Raw genomic sequence first — 18830 nt, forward strand, 5'->3', positions numbered from 1 at the left:
ACTGTTTCAGCTTAGATGGACCTGATGTGACTGCTCAGCCTTCTGAATAGCAGTGTCTGGGAAAAATGGTCCCCCAGAATCCTGGTGGCAGTTTAGCCAAACAGTCCTTTTTGCGTTTGCCAACTGTTATGGACTAGTCTCAGCTGCTGGGTTAGATAGTAAATTTGAAAGGATTTGCATGCAGGTTTGTCTGGTGTGAATTATATACTACACTGCCACTACCTGGGGAAGATGTTTCATGCCAGTCACCTGCCATAGCGTCCACACTGATGAAGATGATCATTTATTTCCTCCGTGGTGACCGATGGCTCTTAAGGTGACGTTGAATTCCAGGTTCCAGTTGATGTTCTAACCTAGGCTTTGAATGCAAAAACTGGGATGTGCAAGTCTGTCCTTAGTGATTTGGTGTGGTGTAGCACAGGGTAAGTGTGTCGCATGTGTGACACAGCTCAGAAAAGCTTTTCTAGTTGTAACTCCTGATGAGCAAGTGCCACAGAGTCTACGTTGAATGTACAATCTGCACAATTCAGTTTCTGGAGGGTAAGTTGCTGTTCTGACTCTCAGGAATGGTAGTGTTTATGCTATGGCCAAGCTAATGTTGTTAAATAATTGTCGTGTGGCCGTTGTAACACAATCTAAAAGGAAATAAAGAAGTTTGTGTTAACAATGATTTCTATTAAAAAGAACCGAGTAAAGAGTGAGGGAGTCTGTGCTGGGCAGTGGGTTTGTGTTATCAGGGTCGCACTTTAGTTGAGAAGTTATACAACCTTACAGTTTCATAACGTTTCTTCTTTTTAAAAAGAAGTAAACTGTTGAGGGAAAAAAAATTCTAGGCCAAATAACTTGCAGCATTTACTGGCTTCCACAGCAAAGACTAAATGCCTTAGACACATTGTGTGTGTTTTTCTTTGCTCATGTGTCTATTGCCTTTATTTCCAGTTTCTCATTTTGCTGATCTTAAGGTCAGTTTTAGGGCGCATGCTTGAAGTCTTGCGTTTCCAAATGTTTATTGCCGCACTTGAAAAACATTCTTCTGCAATCTTAGTAAAATGCATCCTTTTGTTAAGGATTAATGTAAGTGCTATCTTTAAATTCCAGAATTTGTTAATGATTTGACCCTGTTTATGTAGCGGTTGGAAGTGGTCAGGATATTTTCAACAGGAAGAAATGTTTTTCACCCATCTCATAATGATTTGTAACTTGAAGCTGCTTAGAACTGATAGGGTAAATAATAACAAAACAGTAGAAAGGAGAAAAGAATGGCTAAACTGTTTTGTAAGATGTGGCTTTGCCATGAAATGATATGTAATAATTTTTAATCTTGAAGTAATTCCCTCCTCCCCACAGCATTACCTTGAAATCCCTGTAGGAAAGGTATCTCATTTGGGCGTTGTGCCTAAAGTCTCCAGCCATTTTCATTTATCTATTAGTATTCATCTGTCCTCTGGGCACAATATACTGCATCTTTGAGCCCTGTAACAGAATACACATGTGGATGGCATGAGTGAGTGTATGCACACGCGGGGTTTTTGTCCAAGGCTTGTTCTGGTGAAAGACTGTGATACTGCCTTGTCCCTCTGGCACCTACACAGGGTGGGACTTCTCCAGTCTGAGTGCACAGCTTGAAAACGTCAATGTGTTTTCTGCTTTTCAAGCAGTGCCACCTTTAAAATGAGCACATCAGGCTGCTGAATCACGAGATGCAGCCCTGAAGCTGGTATTCCAGGGAAGGTCATGCTCACCTACACATGCATGTGGAGGCAATGCTTTGGTTGGTTAATCCTTCAGGTGTACTCTAAAATCTTCCCAGCCCCATCCATGCTCAGTCACACACAGGGTACATGGCTGCTTGCTGTGTAAAGTCCACTTGACTTTTAAAACAAACCTTTTAAAAGTAATTAACTTCATAATTGAAGTTTAAACCTTTCTTCTCCAAATCCTTTGTCATCCACATAATTTCATAAATGTAAGTTGTTCCTGTAAGGACTAGATTTAATTAACAATTGTCTTATGAAGCAGATAGCCAAGCTTGCAACATGGATTGGCGGTGAGAGGTGGAGTAAAGATCTCTGGTGAGAAGGGAATTGCTTGGAGGAGGGGGGGAACTTCTGCAAGGACCTGAATGGAGAGTGTTCTTGTGGCCAGATGACTTTCAAGAGTTTGTGTGGGCGGTGTGGATCCAAGGATGGCAGCGGGCATGGGGGAGTTAAGGGGCAGGATGGGGAGAGACTGAAGCAAGCTGAGTGGGGTGAAGAAACGCATACCGTGAGAAGTGCTGTCTTGACTGAAAATGTGTTTTCACCTGAGTTTCAGCCTAATATGAAAGTTCAGGGGTTTAAACAAAAAGTGGGTCAGGGAGAGAGTGCGTCAAGTCTGTTGCCAGCTACTAAAATTCAAAATGAATCCTTTAAAGAACTACCTCCGATTAATTATTGGAATTGCATATAAATCTTCAGAAAATTTATTCTGTACTTCAGAAAAGTTGCTTTGTTCTTACAAAAGATGTGCTCTGTATTTTGTAATTGTCAAAGAGGTTGAATTTTGCTTTATTGGAAAGCTGAAGCCATCGTTGTCTTTGAAACTTGGGTTTGTACCTCCATGGCATACTGTGCAGAGTGTGGTAAGGGTCCCCTTACTGCGCTCCAAGAAGTGCAGGATAGCTGTGCACATTGTGCACGGTTAAGAGCGTTGCCTGGCAGTGTTTGAAGCAGATCGTTCCTGCCTGCAATAGTTTGACAACTTCATCTTCTATTCTGTACTTAAACAAGGCTTTTAAAATAAAACCTGTGTCAAGAAGGCAGAAAAACTCCCAGGCAGGAGAATGTTTTCTGTGTGCAGACTTTGAAGGAAGGATCTAAACTGCCAAGATAAGTCTCAGAAATACCTAAAATAGATAATCTTAATTTCATATGGCAGAAGTGTGTGGACTGCTTTGTAGAGCTTCTTAATTTTGCTTCTTGCTTTCTTTCCTCTCCCACTCACAAGATGACACTTCTATATTCTAGCCACTCATTTACAGCTGTAGTAAACTGGGAGAGAGCAACACTTGTATGCCTCAGATCGATCTTTGTCACCCCCCTCGAGGAAGGAAAATGTAAAGCCCACTTGAGGAAAATCCATACCAAAGAATAAATCACATCACTCTCAAAAAATGGCCAAGTGTTGTCTTTTGTTCTTTTTCTCTACCCCAAAAAGAAAATGTAATATACATCCATTAAATACAAATGTTAATGGTTAAAAGAATAAAATGAAACAAATCTGATGTGGCAGTAGGTTTTTGATCTGTGGAAGGTGAACATTTCAAACAAGGCAGCCACGTAAGAGAATGAAAGAGTGGGCCCTTTGAAGCCAAGGCTTGTGAGAGATTGGTTTCGAAGTGTTAGCAGAAATGACTGTCTTCTGCCAGGTGTCTTGGGGTTTGTACATGCAGTGTGGGCTGCCAGTAGACTGAAGAGCGTAGAAATGGCTGTGACAGTGAATGGGAGTAGAGAGACTTGTTCTTCCTGTGCTCCTCTTGCAGCACTGATCCATGTTGTCAATGTGACAAGCGTCTGAGCTGCAGGGGGAAAAAAAAAAATCTGTCAGATTGCATATTCGCTCCATTTACAAAATCTCTCATGCTAACAGCTTGATAGGAACAGAAGCATGGAACGTATATAAGGGATTCATAGACATGATCTTCATTGGCATCTTCTGAGTTTCATGGTTTTGCTAGGAAAAAGGCAGATTCAAAGCATTTGTTAGCGGTGAATGAAGATAAATTTAAGTTATGACTTCTTGCATACCTCCTAAACAATTTATTATGTGAACCCTAACTGCGAAGGATTGTGTGCATTTGGGGCAGTGAGAGGCAGGGATATCTGACGTAGAGAGGAAAAAGCATTTAAAAAAATTCTAGCACGTCCTGTCCCCCGGTGTGGGTGTTCTGTTTTAATTCCCCTTCCATTTGCAGTGCACAGTTGACCTTGATCAGCTAGCTAGTGTGACACTGCCTTCCACTAGTAAAATTTGTTGCTTTTTCATTTAGTGGTATGCCTGACCCTAGCACATCCATAGAAAGTACGTGCTATGCCTGATCCTCATCTCAAAGGACCTGCTAACGTTGTTCTGCTTTATTTTAAACTGCTGTTGATTAGCCCAGCGTTTTATCTTGCTCCCATAATGTCATGCTTGCTGAAGACCTGATCTGTTGTCTGTGAAAACTGGTGAAAAGATTTCCCCTTACTCTGGGAAAAGCGGTTTCATTTTTTCATTGCATAGCTGAAATCCCAGCTTAACCATTGGGGGCTCACATGTTCAAGCCCTGTAATACCGTATGATAACACTAGCAGTGAGCGTTAAAATACTGCAAGCCAGCTGAAAATCTGTGCTTTACTGGTGTGTATTCTGTTTCGAAAACGCTTCCCGCACAGTCAGACATTCCTTAGTATGTATTGCTCGGAATATGATCAGTTTTCCATTAGTATTGTACTGTGTCAAACAAGACATGGGCTGTGTAACCTCTGCTCTGTCCCCATTGTGTTTTTAGATTTCACTAAAATTGCATCTCCCCGTTATTTTACGCTTCAGTTGGATTCTAACAGCTACCATGTCGGGAAGCAAAGCTCCGCTTGCAGCAGAGCTTTGATGCTTACTAGTAGCAGATTTCCAGACACAGGCTAATTACAACTGAGAAAAAGAGAGAGGAAATAAGAGACACTTTAGATAAAGCATCCTTCCCAGCTTGCGATTTTGAAGCTGGAATGAAAAAGGCCTGGGAAGGGATTATTAGTGTACATAAATGGCACCTGAAGAATGCAGTGTTAAATTACTGCAAAGCTGTTGTAGTTTGAAGAAGGAAGCTGTGATCTGCACATCTGCCATTCTTCGGAAACATTTTCCACTTGTGAATTTCCCATGTGATACAGCCTAACCAGCTGCTGCCAGGTGCGTGGTCTCGCTTTCTCGCCCTCTGCTCCCTCCTGTCTTCCTTCCTTCAGGCATCCTGGCTGCAGAAGACAGCTCTACCTTCAAGGGAAATGGTTTCTTCGGTTGCATTTACTGCCCCGTGTGCTTCAGCCTGAGCTCTCCAAGGCCTTTGAATGCCCTTGTTCACACTAAAACTCTAAATGAAAGACAGCATGCAAGCTAACAAAAAGGCTGTGATGCTTTAGGAGGTTTATTACTACTTGCCTGGCCTTTGTCTGAACTAAAGCCAGTATCTTGAGATGTGTCTCACTCTTTTTAGATGATGTAATCCCTGGTTCTGCCTTTATTAATGTAGTGTCCTGCACTGCAGGGGTTTGGGGTTGTTCTTACAAAAATAGCGCAGCATAAACACCTTTACTGAGGTGTAAAGCTCAGTGCTGTTGTAGTGGTTTAACTGTAATGGCTTGGACAGAAAGGAATGCCTTACTGTGTCAACAGGGCTGAGTATTTCTAAAATGGATTGTGAAGGGGTGGGGGGGGGGCAGAGGGTTTGTTTTTAATGACCTGATTATCGTCCAGCCAGCATAACTTGCGGTGAACTTTATCTTATGGGGAGCTTCACTGTCCTACTTCAGTGACTTCAACCTGGTTTGTTGGCAGAGGTGTACATAAGACATGGGTTTGTGAATCGATTATGTGGCTGCATGCAGCCGTGGTGGTTTGTTTTGGTGGTGTTTTGCATGTTGGATTGGGGGGGGTGGTTGGAAAGTGATTCTCACCCCCCCACACCCCCAGTTCTGAATAGGCCAGGAAGAAAGACTTCTGATCTTCAAATTGTTCCCAGTCCCTCCTAATAACTTTGGGGGGATGCCTGGAAATAGCTTTCTGATGGAAGGCTGAAACCTCTTCTCCAGGGTAGGATGGCATCCTGTTGCCTTCTCTTTTGAGATTAGTATGGTTGGTAAATGGTGCTCCCCTGGAGGCTTCCATAAGTATCTTAGCCAAATGAAAGACCAAAGACACAGTGTGCTGACTGAAGTTAATATCTGGGAAACCTGCTTTGCTTTGGGGGAGAAAGAAGTTACCCTTCTCAGGATTGTTTGTTGAACCTTTGTTATCGGTGTGTTTCCAGATGAGCTTTACTGAGGCACAAATCACAGGCTCTACTGAGGATGAATAGCACAAGCCCGCATGTTTTCACACATCAGAAAATTTGGGGCTAACTTGTTGGTAATATTGGAGCTGTGGTCTAGTGTCTAGAAACATGCATGTCTGACAAAGCCTCTCTATGAATGCAGGAAAGAAATCTATGCTCTTTCTTTCACTGGAGCGGGTAACACAACTCTGGTTTCTGGGGGGAATTTCTTCTGGTCACATACTGGGAGAAAAGACTGGAGACCTCAGACCTAACCACTAAATACTGTTAGTGTTTTGAAAAGGAGTCTTAAGACTAAAACGAAAGACTTCTGGTTATTTGAGCCCATGTTGCTTAGGTAAGAAAACTTACCCCTTGCCGCAAAGCGAAGGGGAAGGATGGTCTTGTGATTAAGAACTATGACTGAATCAGGAATCCAGACTTCTTGATTCTGATTCGAGCACTGATGAATTTTTAGCTTGAGATTAGATTGCATAGCAGCTTTTCAGTCATGGCCGCTTACCCCATTTCAAGCAGAGGTGTTATTTGGGTTTCTACTTAGGTAAGCATAAATTTTTTTGAGCATTTTTTTCTTCTTCCAGAAGCAGAGCCTGTAACCACTCAGCACATGTAAAAATGGTCACAACTTCTCTAGGCCAGTGAGATTGTCTGCCTTTTTCAGGTTTAGAAATTCTGCAGATGTAGACTGTCATCCGTTTGCTTTTAGTCACATTTTGTGTATTCCCCATGGTTCCACCAGGCACATGTTGAAAACCAGTGCTTTTGCCTGCTAGCCAGAATGAGTATGGTGCTTTTGAAAACTTGACCAGGCTTTTCATTTTTTGCCCATCCAAACTCCCGAGTAACAGACACCACCATGGACTTTACCTTAGAGAGCTAGTTCCATTGATTGCAATATGTGCCAAGCTTTGGAGATGCAAACTGTTGTCCGACTCAAGCATGTTCTTTCGCATAGGATTTAAATACCAAATAAGAACAAGGAGTCAGAAAATAGACACAGGCAGACTTGCAGAGACTAAAATGGGTCTAAGCCTGCCGTGTTCTTTCTTCGTTTTTTTTCTTGTATGATGATATACCTCTGTTATAATTGTAAGACTTGAATCTTTGGCAAATGAGGTACCTATCATGCATAGAGATAACACTGCAAGATAACGAGTCAGAATTTCCTGACCTTCCAGAGCTGAAAATTGTTTATTAACGCTCATGGAGTTTTGTTCTTTCAGAGGGGCAGTGACTGTTGTTGAAGGAAAGGAAAATGAAATAGGTGTCCTGAGTCTCAAGGGTACTGATAAATAAACAGGATACAGAGGCTGGGTTGTTAAATCTGAGTAAAAGGAGCAGGCACCTAGTGGTTTTCTCAGATCCAGTGTCAGGATGTTCTGTATGTACTTGTATGTCTTGATCACACAGTGTACATAACGTGATCTGCTGGGTAAGAATAGTCTGCAGTTGTTAAATCTTCACTCACAGGCAACATGTGGTGCTGTGTGTCTATCTACAGGAATTTCTAGAATGCCAGTTGCCTTTTAACATTTAGATATTCCTGTACAGTTTTATATGTAGTACAGAGTGAGGTTTCTGGAGAGTTGAAATGAAACTGGTTTCTCTTCCTGTTGATCATACTGACCTTTTTTTTTTTAATGCAACACAGCACATGCAATATAGAGATTTCCTTTAAGGTTGAGTTTTCTCCCTTTAACTGCTTGGGCCTGGAAGGCTGGTGTGTGTGTGTTGGAGTGTGCTACTCTGAACTTGAATAATTTAGACCTTTTGCAGGTTCAGGTCCATTTATGCTAGTGATACGTGAGGCTCTGAAACTCTCTCCACATTGGACTTTACCCTACAGTTCTGCAGCTGGGTGTGGGTTGGTGTTTTTGTGACTTCGGTTGCCTTCCTCTTAATTACACACAAGCTTTATGGGAGCTTGTTAATGTGCTGCTTGCTTTCTGTAGCCATGAGACTTCCAGGCCTTTTGCACTTTCTTTTTTTTTGGATAGAAACATGACTTGAAGCATCTTTAAAAAATAATAATAATAACCCCCACACACCCTCCTAGCAGGCATTCCAGGCTTGCCGTTTTCCAGGACTCTATTCCTCCAGGTTGAGTTGATCTTGCACTCGAGTGTTGAAATAACTAAAATAAGGAAGCTGCCTATTTCTAGCAAAGCTTTGTATTAAATTGTGTAGTCCTAAGGAGAAACAGCGAATGTCCAAGAGAACAACAGCGATAAGAGCACGTTGTCAAAACGTAAGTCCTGAGGAAGCAGGCGTGTGAACTGGCAGCAGGAGGAAGGCAGCGTGCTTGCAGCCTAACCGTGCCCAATAGAAAAAAGCCTGATTTCCACTGTGCCTTTGGCTTGCTTGAGCCAAGGGTGACTTCAGGGAATCTGTACAGCCTTATAAATGTGTATTCAAGGCATGCTGAATTGACAGGCTTGCTGCTTGGCTTCCACAGAAGTGCTGCTAATCCACGTTGCCAGTTCTTAGAATTTTTATCGTGTCTCTGGAGAGCATTTCCTCACACTCTTGACTCCACGGGTCAAGTAATTCCATGAGAATCTCATTTTCATTTGAAAACAGTGATGTTTTCTAGTCTTTCTGGTTGATAAGTAAAGCTTGAAAATGATCCAAATTTACCCAAATGTCTTGGAAATCAGAAGGGGATAGAGAAGGAATAAAAAAGGTCAGCTTTCTTCTCCTTGGGGATTTTTTTCCTCTTAATCCTGACCCATGAATTTTAGATGTTAAACTGGCAGCACTGTTATTGACAGTGCAAGAATCTGAGTATTAGTAGAGCAGATTCTTGCCTGGAGACATCTTTACATCTCTGTGCTGATCTGTAGTGCTCATCCTTTGGGCAGTGTCTGTTGTGCTCACTGTCATAGTGATTTTAAGAGGCCCAGATGATGGAACAGCTCCGACTAAGGACTGCTGAATTATTCCTGCCTTTTTTTATTTGACTTTGTATAAACACAGGTATGCCACATATCCTGTCTGCTCTGGTTCTCTCATCTGTTTGGGAATAATAGAAAGCAGTGATTCTCCTTCCAAGTTCCAGAGATGAACTGTTTTAACAAACTGTTAACAGACTGACAACCTGTTGCCTGAGCAAAAGCTCACATGGGCACTGATGAGACTGGCAGCTCTATTCCAGTGACCACTGTGTGCACTAGAGAAGAGGGAAAGCAGAGGTGGTGAGAATTCAACCTAAAATGTTCAGCCTTGATAAACATAGCAACTGTTGAATATCCTTGGCAGTCCAGGCTGATACAGGTTTCCTGATGTGAAACACTTGGCAGTTGTAGCTGTGTTGCATGTTCTTTGTCCTCCTAAAGCGAATGAATAACATGTAACAGGAGATCTTGCTGGATCTTCCTGTTACTGTGATCACTTATTTCGTGGGGTTCGTAGGGATCAAGACCTGCGCCTGTGCTTATCACTGGAAGTTGCTTGCACTGGTCAAATCTCCTTGTGTGTGTCTCCTCTGCAAACTTTCTCTCTTATCTTGCAGTGAGCACAAAGATTCCTCGGAAAAGAAACACAAAGACAAGGAGAAAACCAAACACAAAGATGGCAGCTCAGAGAAACACAAAGACAAACACAAAGATAAAGACAAGGAGAAGCGAAAGGAAGAGAAGGTGGGTGTCTTCTGTGGGAGACACAAGAGGGTGGTTCTGTTTTGCACTACCAATGATGAAAAGCCAATGGGTTGCATGTGGCTTATACTCCCCAGTCTTTATTGGCTTGGAGAGAACTGTCCCCATGCTGAGTTTAAGACTCGTTTTGTGGAATACAAGGTATTAAGTTACAAGGGCTTTTTCTGCAAATATTGTGAGTGGAGACAGTTTCACAATGGAGATGTGCCCACTTGCCTTAAATTTTTCCCGTTATTATTTTCTTGCTTTGCCAAGCTTAGATTCAGAGACAAGGGAGGAAAAAATCTATTGGATCACGTTTCTTCCGTGCAGAGAAAAATGTAGACAAGTAGTGTATTTTGGACCAATTACGCACTTGACTACAATTTGTTGAAAGAATTGGAGGGCCAGAATATACCGAATTGACTAAGACTTAAAGAAAATGTTGCCTTTTTGGTGCATCTTGTAGATCAGTCAGAGCTATAAGGGTGAAGATACCTGTAGCAGTGCCATTGGGGTCCTCCTGCGGGTTAAATAGCCTGCCTGTGTTGCATGGTAGAAAAAGATAGTGCTCTGTGCAGTGCCAGTCAGCTCCTGCTTTTTTGTTTTTCAGATGAGGTTATCTGCTGGTGATGTGAAAATAAAGAAGGAAAAGGAAAATGGTTTCTCCAGGTAAGAAATCAAGTTTATGATCTGAAAAAAGTAATAATTTGATGTTTCTTAAAAGCTTGGAGTCTTTGAATCCTCTTACTTGATCTTGAAAAACAAAATTGGAACACTTTAGACCCCTTCTGACGTTATGTCCTTCTCAACTAAGAGAATTGGTAACTAATCTGCTTTCCTAGCAACTGGTGATGGGAGCTGTTGAACACTTGCTGTCTCCCTGCATGTGCTAGGTTTTCCCAGTATCAAATAATTGAATTCTGCCCAGGAGAGATTAAACCATAGAAGCATTGGTAGCTGGGGTTAGAACAACCTCTGTTATAGTTATAAAATTGGTATTTCAACCGTGCAATTGGTCTTTTGGAGAAAGAGCCTTGTAAAGGCAACTTTGAGTATCTGTTCTCTAAGTGACTACAGCCCAAAGCCTTTGTAGTAAGTGGCAAGAAGGATGCTTGTCTAAACCAGAAATAGCTTCAGAAAATGCCTAGCTATTCTACTAATTACTAAGTTCCTAGTGTTAATAGAGTCTCCTGGACCTGGGTGTTGTATCAGTTGATGCTAAACAGTCATGTTAAAATTCAGAAGTGATGAATTGACAGAAAGTAGTTTTTTTAATATTTGACAAACTAAGATCTCTGTCACTTGTTTAAATCCAGGCTTTGATTGTTTTTAAGGTGGTAAATCTGGTCCTCGGACTTAGGCTTCTGTGCTGCTCTCTTGGGGGAGAGTCTGATCCACAGTGTTGTGGTAGATGGGTATGCCTTACAAGCAGTTGGTATGTGTCACGTTTTAAAAAAAAAAAAAAGTTTTCAGCCATATCTCCAGTTTTATGAATCAACTAAATAAAAATCCTTCCAGTCTCACCGTGTTCTGTGGATGCAGAGAGGTTGGGAGAAAGCACCTGTGTAGTCTCTGCCTGTCAGCGATTCTCTGCATATTTTGAATGTGCCCACTTGACATGAATTCCTCCATCTGTTTCATTTTTGTACTTCTATTTAAAAATGCAAACTCTGTAGTTTTTAAGCTTGGCACAGGAAAGAGGCGCCCTCTCCAGGCCCTTTTAGGGACTGATATTCTGGAAATGGAAAACAGTAATGTTCAAGTGTTTTGTGGTGTAGAAAACAGTAATTTTTATTAACTCTTTCTAGTCTTTACTGTTTAGTAGAGTTGCATGCGCGGGCTCGTCTCGCCAGAGACTCTGGGCATTCTTGTGTCAAAATAACTGGATCCTTTTCAGGTCCCAGAGCTTTTTTAATGTGTTCAAGAAAAACCTGGAGGAACCATCAAAATTGTGCCTTCTTCAGGGCCAAAAATTGGCTAAGAGTAAAGTAATTTTTTTTTTTTTTTCTCCTGCTGAAATGGTCTTTTGTAAGTTCACCAGAGGGATATGTCCTCACTCAGATGGTTTCGATTTTATTCTTTAAGACTTGGTAGGACGAGCAACGTTATAGTCTCGGGAACAATACAAGTCAAGGTTCAGCTCGATCACACAGCTCCTTTCTTTTGAAATAATCATACTTCGTTTCCCATTATTACAAAACATTGGGAAGTGCTTCAGTGTTAAGTTAATAAACAGAATTTTATCTAGTCTAATGTGTTAAGTAGTACTAGACTTCTGTTTGGGAGAGGAGAAAAATTAGGTGGGACAAATACCTCTTTCTCCATAGATGTTTTGCAAGTGTCTGTGCTGCAGACTCGAATCTTAGTTAATCATAGGTGATGCCATAAAAATGGCTTCTTATAGCAGCACGTATCTGTTTCCTGAGTTGCATCTGCCAGCACTGCAGTGGCTTTACAGCTGTGAAAGAGCAACCTGTCTTGTTCTGCTTCATGGACGCATTACCAGCTAAAATAAGACTCCAGAATGGCTCTTGCTGACGGTGATCTACAAAGAGGAATGCTGTGCGTTTTTCTCCCACTCCACCCAATTGTAGAATCTGCATGTTGACTTGGAAACTGAGTCAATTTGATAGAGAAATTGCTGATTGAATATGAATAGAAAAGCTCAAGATATCACTTAGTTTTTCCACCTGAATGGAGTGGTACTAAGTGCTTCAAAATGTAATTTTGGACTCTTTGCAACATCTTTTTCTTTATGAAGATAAATGTAATGCATCTGTGAAATCTAGAAATAATGAGTTTGCTTAAAGAGATAGTCTCTCTTGCAGTCATACTCTGTTTTTTCTTTATTACTAGCATCTTGGGATATTATGGCTGAAAACATTGAGCCTAATTTAATAACTGTGGTCTGTTGAGAGGGACAGGATTGTTTGTTTCCCGTGGTTTGGATAGTGAGAAGAGACTAATCAGTTTAACTTTGCCAAATCTTTGTTTCTTTTTCTAGTTTTCACATGCTAGCATTATGCCTCAATATTTAGTTGGCAAAAGATGCAGGGGAATAGCTTTCAAATATGTTCAGCTGACAAACCTTTTCTCTCTTATCTGGCTAAATAAGGATTTTGAGCCCAAACTACTTCATGTCCCTATCTGCCAGTACACATGCATGATTTCAATTTTATTTTGTCTTTAAATATACTTAAAAAGTGTTGGAAGCTGCAGTCATTTTTATTAAAATACAGGCCTTGAAGAAACACAGTGAAATCTAAGTTGTTTGTTGAAATTGATATTGGTGTTGCTTGGGAAATGGCAAATACCAAGACCCGGAAAGACTATCTCCTTGGGCTGTCTGTGGATGTTCAGAGAATGACAAGCCCCAGAGCTATGGGGTCTAAGATGACAACCCATTCCAGGACTGGAAAGCGTGCCTGCTTTGCAGCTCATTTCTTCAACTGAGTCAGTGCTGGCTTCCAAACCACTTCTATTCTTTGAAGTTAGAACCACCTTTCTTTGCTTCTTTTTCTAGTCCACCGCGTATTAAAGATGAACCAGATGATGATGGTTTTTATGTTCCTCCCAAAGAGGACTCCAAACTGCTAAAGAGACCTCGAGAAGATGATGAGTAAGTGACCCGAGTGTTAGTGACTTGAATGTTTGCCTTTAGTTTAAAAAGAGAACCTTGGGGGACCGGGTGGGATTCCAGGTCCTTCAGTTCAAACTGGTTCAGATGCACGCCTGGATCTGAGATCAGACTGTTTAAGCTGTTACAAGTTCTCTTGAGCAGGACAAGGATGGTGTTTGTGCTGTCTGTAGGAAAAAAATATCATTACCTGCTTCTACAGAGGATGTTGTGAGCTGTTGCAGTGCTAGTAAATAACAATAAATAAATAAACCAGAGGGTAAGTAGAAGAAAACCCCACAGACCAAGATTGTAAAACATAAATCTGAGCAAGTGAGGTATTAATGCTAGCTCAGTGTTTGCAGTAGTTTGTCGGGTGAGGAAATGACTGCACCGGAGGAAGAAAATGCGCTGTCAGCCTGATTTCATTTTGTCTGTGCTGCCTTCGCATGATTCCCCTTTAAAAGGATCTAAATAAGTTGTGGGCTATGCTGAGGATTTTTGACTCTAAATCAAATTTAAAGAAGAATACATGTGATGTTTGCCCTCTGTATAGTAGCCTGCCCAGTAAAATAAAAGCCCGGTTATATCATGCTGTGTTCTGTCACCATCTCTGTATATCTAACTCGTTAGATGATGATGATGATATTATTTATAATTATTATCATTATTACTATATTACCTTATTACCCATCTGGAATTAAAGGCTTGGAAAAGTTTTTTTTTAACCATAGTGGCATTCTATTTCTATGTGGCACTCCTCAGTTTCCAAGAGATGGGTGTGACGTCTTTTGTGTAATCACTGTAATCATTTGTTGCTTTCTGTTAAGTTTTTATGACCTCCCTTCTCATGCCTGCAATGGAAAGATTAAGAATTTGCCAGCAGTCAATTTTGCCATTGTTTAAACTAGTGGGGATGCAAAAAGTGGACCTTGTGGGCAGGTCTCAGACTCATGGCCAAAAAAGGGGGGAAAAGAAGGGGGTGCCAGTAAGATTTTCTCTGATTTATCCACTGTAGTCATTGGGCAGCCGCTAATGCTTTTGAACTGGTTCTTCACTGAGGAAGACTTTTGCTTCTGGTGTCCATGACTTCTAGAGGGGTATACATACTAATAGGTTGGTTTTCTAGGGTGTGGGTGGGGGTTTGTTGTTGTTGTTGTTGGGTTTTTTTTAGTCTGTCTTGCTGCATAGCAATTATTCAGCCTTCAGAGAGGGGGAATAAATATACTTTACAGCTTAAACAAGCCAGAAGTATTGTGAATTTGTGTACACAGGTGTGTGTGCACACACTTCATATATGTATGACTTTTCATCAGCTATTCTTTTCTCTCTTAGTGCTGAGTATAAACCCAAGAAAATCAAAACGGAAGACATCAAGAAGGCAAAGAAAAGGAAACAAGAGGAGGAAGAGGTAAACTGAAGGACAAGTTTATTTCTGGGATCAAGAAAAGCAAGGCTGACAATTCAGTGTTGGATTATGCAGGGAATCTGATGCAAGGGGAAGGAAGCGGGGGCTGTGCAGCCAATGCCACCATGCATGACAAAAGCTGCATGTGGTAGATCCACCCCTATGGTGTGAGTTAATGTCTGGGCCATAGTGTATAAAAAGTCAGGAGAACTCTCTCTCCTCCTCTCAACACAGTGGATGGAGATGATGCCTCCCAGACATGAACTTCTAGCCTCTTCCAGGGAATTCACAATCCTTCTGCTTAGGATCCCCTCGGAGGGGCGGAGGAGCCCTACTAGCAACATCTGGTAATTGCACAGATGGTGTAGCACAGTTCAGAGACAGAAGAGTTGAAACCTAGATTAGCTGCTATAAAGCAGCTTAAAGCTTTTACATGGAGCCTAGGATGGGAATTTCTTTGGAAAGGGACTTGGAGAACAGAAGTTAGCCACAATTTGGGACTAATGAACTAGACTCCACATCTGCTAGGGAAGATATCCATGTGAAGCACATGCTGCGAGCATTTCCTGGCAGCATGGTTAATTCCCTAGAGCTTAATAAAAGCCTCTACGGTAAGCATCTGCCAGTACATTCCCAGAAGCACCCTCACAGTGGAGTAAGTGTGCTCTATGTCATTTGCCAGAGTAGGTGTGCTACTGCAGGTCAAGGAGGCCATTTCTGTGACTGGGTAATCATGCTACTGTGGCCCTGACTCACAGCTTAACAGGTGAGCCAGGGTAACTAGCTGACTGTGTGTGTGCTTAGCATGTCCCACTTGTGAAGTAAAAAGTTGGCTTAGAACTTTCAAGTGAGACCATCAGAGGACTTTGACTTAATAGGATGATCTAAGAGCACATTTATGTAGTTAGGCTGCAGTAATTCAGTTGTTTGTGGTCAAACAATATATCCCAAGAGAGATCTTTAGTTTTAAATCATCTTTGGTGAGGGGGAGTAGCTTTGCCTAACAGTTCTTCCTCATTTTGCAGGACAACAAAGCCAAGAAAGCTAAGAGCAAAGATAAGAAAGTCCCTGAAGGGGACAAGAAAAAGAAGCCGAAAAAAGAAGAGGAACAAAAATGGAAATGGTAACTATATATCAATGCTACAGACTATTCCCTGTACCTGGACTTTCCTTCTGTTACCTCCCATCCTGACCAAGTAAACAGTTGGCTTTCTCTTCTCTTGATGCATAAGGATTTGTGTTCTGAATAATTGGCTTACTTTCTGGTAAGTTCTAAATATCTCATTCAGTGTATTCATCCTCTGAAATAAAAGTGAAATAGCTTTTTTGCTATACCTAAGACAAGAAATAAGTAGTTCTTTACCATGGCTAGAATATGGAAGCTACCTGTAATGATCAGATCTGACATTCCTGTGCCCAAACTTGCCCCTTGCTGACATTCCTCAAAGCAATATGAAAACCAGTGGGTTAGGATATCAACAGGAATGTATAAATGCAATAGATGTCTGGCTTTTAAAGCTAGATTATTCTAGTAAAGTAAGTGACCACCTTTTTTATTCGCGTTGGATGTCAACTGCATGCCTCACAAAACTGCTCCTATCTCAGGCACAAGAATGAAAGTTGATTGAGTTGTTGACTAGTTAAACTTGAATTGTTTGGAAATTAAATTTTGAAAATAAATTTTGAATGGGGAGCACTTTCTTTCCTGCACAGGATCCTAAAGTAACATCACTGAGTAAATGAAATTTTGCTTTCACTGACACTTGCGGTTTTAGAACTTTTTAAATAAATTTGAAACTTTGTGTTTCATGCGGGAGACAGGCCTGTGCTGCCCCAATAGCGCTCTCTCTAAGAAACCAATTGGATTTTCCTTTTTTAAACTATCCTCAGTAATGTAAACTAATCTTACCCCTAGGTTTGCAGAGATATGTGTGTATTTTGAATACCTTAATACTTCCCTCAGTTTAATGCAGCAGGACTTCAAATGGAAATGTGTTTTCTGCACTCCTCTGATCTCCTGTAGTATATTTTTTTGACCTTTTGGGGATGGTGTTTTCTTCTGAGGAAATGACTTTGCAATCTTCCAGATCCTTTTGGGTTCAGCCTCTTAACCCCCTTATTACTTTTACTGAATCATCTTAAAAAAAAAAAAAAAAAAAAAAAAAAAAAAAAAAAAAGCACTCCATAATGTTTATAGTCTTTAAATATTTCCCTTTCATTGCCACAGCTTCCTCACATAGAACATTGGCACCTGTCTATTTCTATACTTGTACGCTTTCTTATAAATCTGGCTTTCAGGCCCCTCCTTATAAAGATCCTGATTCTTTTTTTTCCTGAACAATTCACTTCTTGATCCCTTTAACAACATATCTTTATGTACTCTGACATTAAAAACTGCTGGGACATGAAGAAATATGAAGCTGCAGAAGGTCCTTTTAGGCCTTATTATCTGTCGTCTTTTTTGGTCTTGTCTCAGCAGCCCTTACTGGTTCTGTCTAAAACTTACTATTCTGTTATCACAGCTCCTTTTTATTGTAGTCCATATCCTTCAAGAGCAAACCTTTACTGGCAAGCCATACAATTCTCCCTCACCTGCTTTGGCAGCACAATCCCAAGTAGCTATGTTAAGCTCTGCAATTCGTGCTGACTGTTGAGGAAAAACTGCCTTTGAAAGCATGTTTTGCAAAATCTGGCAGAAGGTAACTGCATCCTTCTGCTGATGTTCCTGTCGTCCATCTGCAGCTTTGTATAGCATGTCTTTGCTGGACAGGGTTTCATCTCCATGTAGCACTTCAATTGCATCTCTTCAGGGCATTTTATGTTCCATCTGAGTCAATTTTCTGAAAGTCTGATTCTTTTTTTTTTTTTTTTTTTTTTTGGCTGCTTCCTCAAGTGCTTGTTGCCTTGAGCACTTTAATCCCCATGTATGGAAATGCTTGATGCTAGACATTCCCAAGGCGTTGGCCTTGTTCATCACCATGTGGAGCTCTTTCAAGGTCATTTTCACACTCTGTCAGGGTGTGAAGAATATGTGATCCAGAAGTATACCTTATGAGCACTTCTCCCACTCTGTGCTATAAGTTCATTTCTTTGAAATAACATACACCTGGCATAGTCTGGTCTCTTCTAAGAAGCTTCTGTGTTTTCATTCCACACAAAAAACCCTCACCAACTCTACCTTCTTGAGTCACCCTGGCATTCTTTAGGACAGGTTTGGTATGGGATTTAATCAAGAAACTTGTACCACTGCTTAGGAGCACAGGAGACGGTATTGGGACCCATCTGTGATCTTTTCATGGTGAACTTTGATATCTCTGGGCTGCTGAACACAGGTTTAGAAACTACAACAGGGTTCTGACGTTTACTTGTAGCCCTCTCAATTGGCACAACATGCTTCAGCTATCTGTTTAAACAGTTGCCTTTCTAGTTCTCCTTTTGTGTGCTTCCTTATTAAGAGAATAGAACAGATAGAAGAATGGAATTTCCCATCAAGTAAATAGCAGAATGGTAAATTAAAAAAATAAAAAATAAAAAAAAGCAGAAATGACAAATCTGTCCTCTAAAGCAGTGGTTACTGCAAATAATCCCCTCCTTTTGTTTTACTGAAATAAAAATCTGTGTTAGAGAAAAAAATTTTTTTTTTTCTTGACTAGGATGAGAAGTGGGTGTTTGGGGAGGTTGGGTTTGTTTTGCTGTAAGGAGCTTCTGGGTGGAAGAACCTAGACCTATGTTTGACAAAATATTTATATTTTTAGCTTCCAATTAATTTAGAAAATAATCATTAGGAATGTAAATATTTGGGATCTAGACTTCAGATGTCAACATTTCAAGTTCTTATCTCAACATGGTTCACTCAAGCCTTCCTCCCAGCCAAGGATTGATATCAAACAGACAGGTTCTTTGTACTGACATGTGGGGTTTTGCACTTTGCCTTTAAAGATACTGCTACATTTCTCATAAAATAAATAAATAAATAAAGGTCAGGTCTAGTGTTTTGTCAAAGATGATGACTTTCTAGCTGTGGCTATGTGCTGTGTCCCATATGACTGTTGCTCTTCAGTGTTGCCTGTATGTCAACAATTTATGAAGCATTTTGAGTACTTC

At 40.9% G+C, this 18830-nt stretch overlaps 1 protein-coding gene across 2 annotated transcripts in view; it reads left to right on the forward strand.

Annotated features, from left to right (window-relative positions):
* Nucleotides 1–18830, forward strand: part of TOP1 (DNA topoisomerase I) — a 69593-nt gene that overhangs the window by 32775 nt on the left and 17988 nt on the right. For both annotated transcript variants that reach the window (XM_013947148.2, XM_067307913.1), the window contains exons 4-8: nucleotides 9576–9702; nucleotides 10313–10371; nucleotides 13226–13321; nucleotides 14654–14729; nucleotides 15752–15849. In XM_013947148.2, coding sequence (XP_013802602.1) covers nucleotides 9576–9702; nucleotides 10313–10371; nucleotides 13226–13321; nucleotides 14654–14729; nucleotides 15752–15849 — 456 coding nt within the window. The remainder of the gene's footprint in view (nucleotides 1–9575; nucleotides 9703–10312; nucleotides 10372–13225; nucleotides 13322–14653; nucleotides 14730–15751; nucleotides 15850–18830) is intronic.

Source organism: Apteryx mantelli, chromosome 18 (genome assembly GCF_036417845.1).
Source record: "Apteryx mantelli isolate bAptMan1 chromosome 18, bAptMan1.hap1, whole genome shotgun sequence".
Lineage (NCBI taxonomy): Eukaryota > Metazoa > Chordata > Aves > Apterygiformes > Apterygidae > Apteryx > Apteryx mantelli.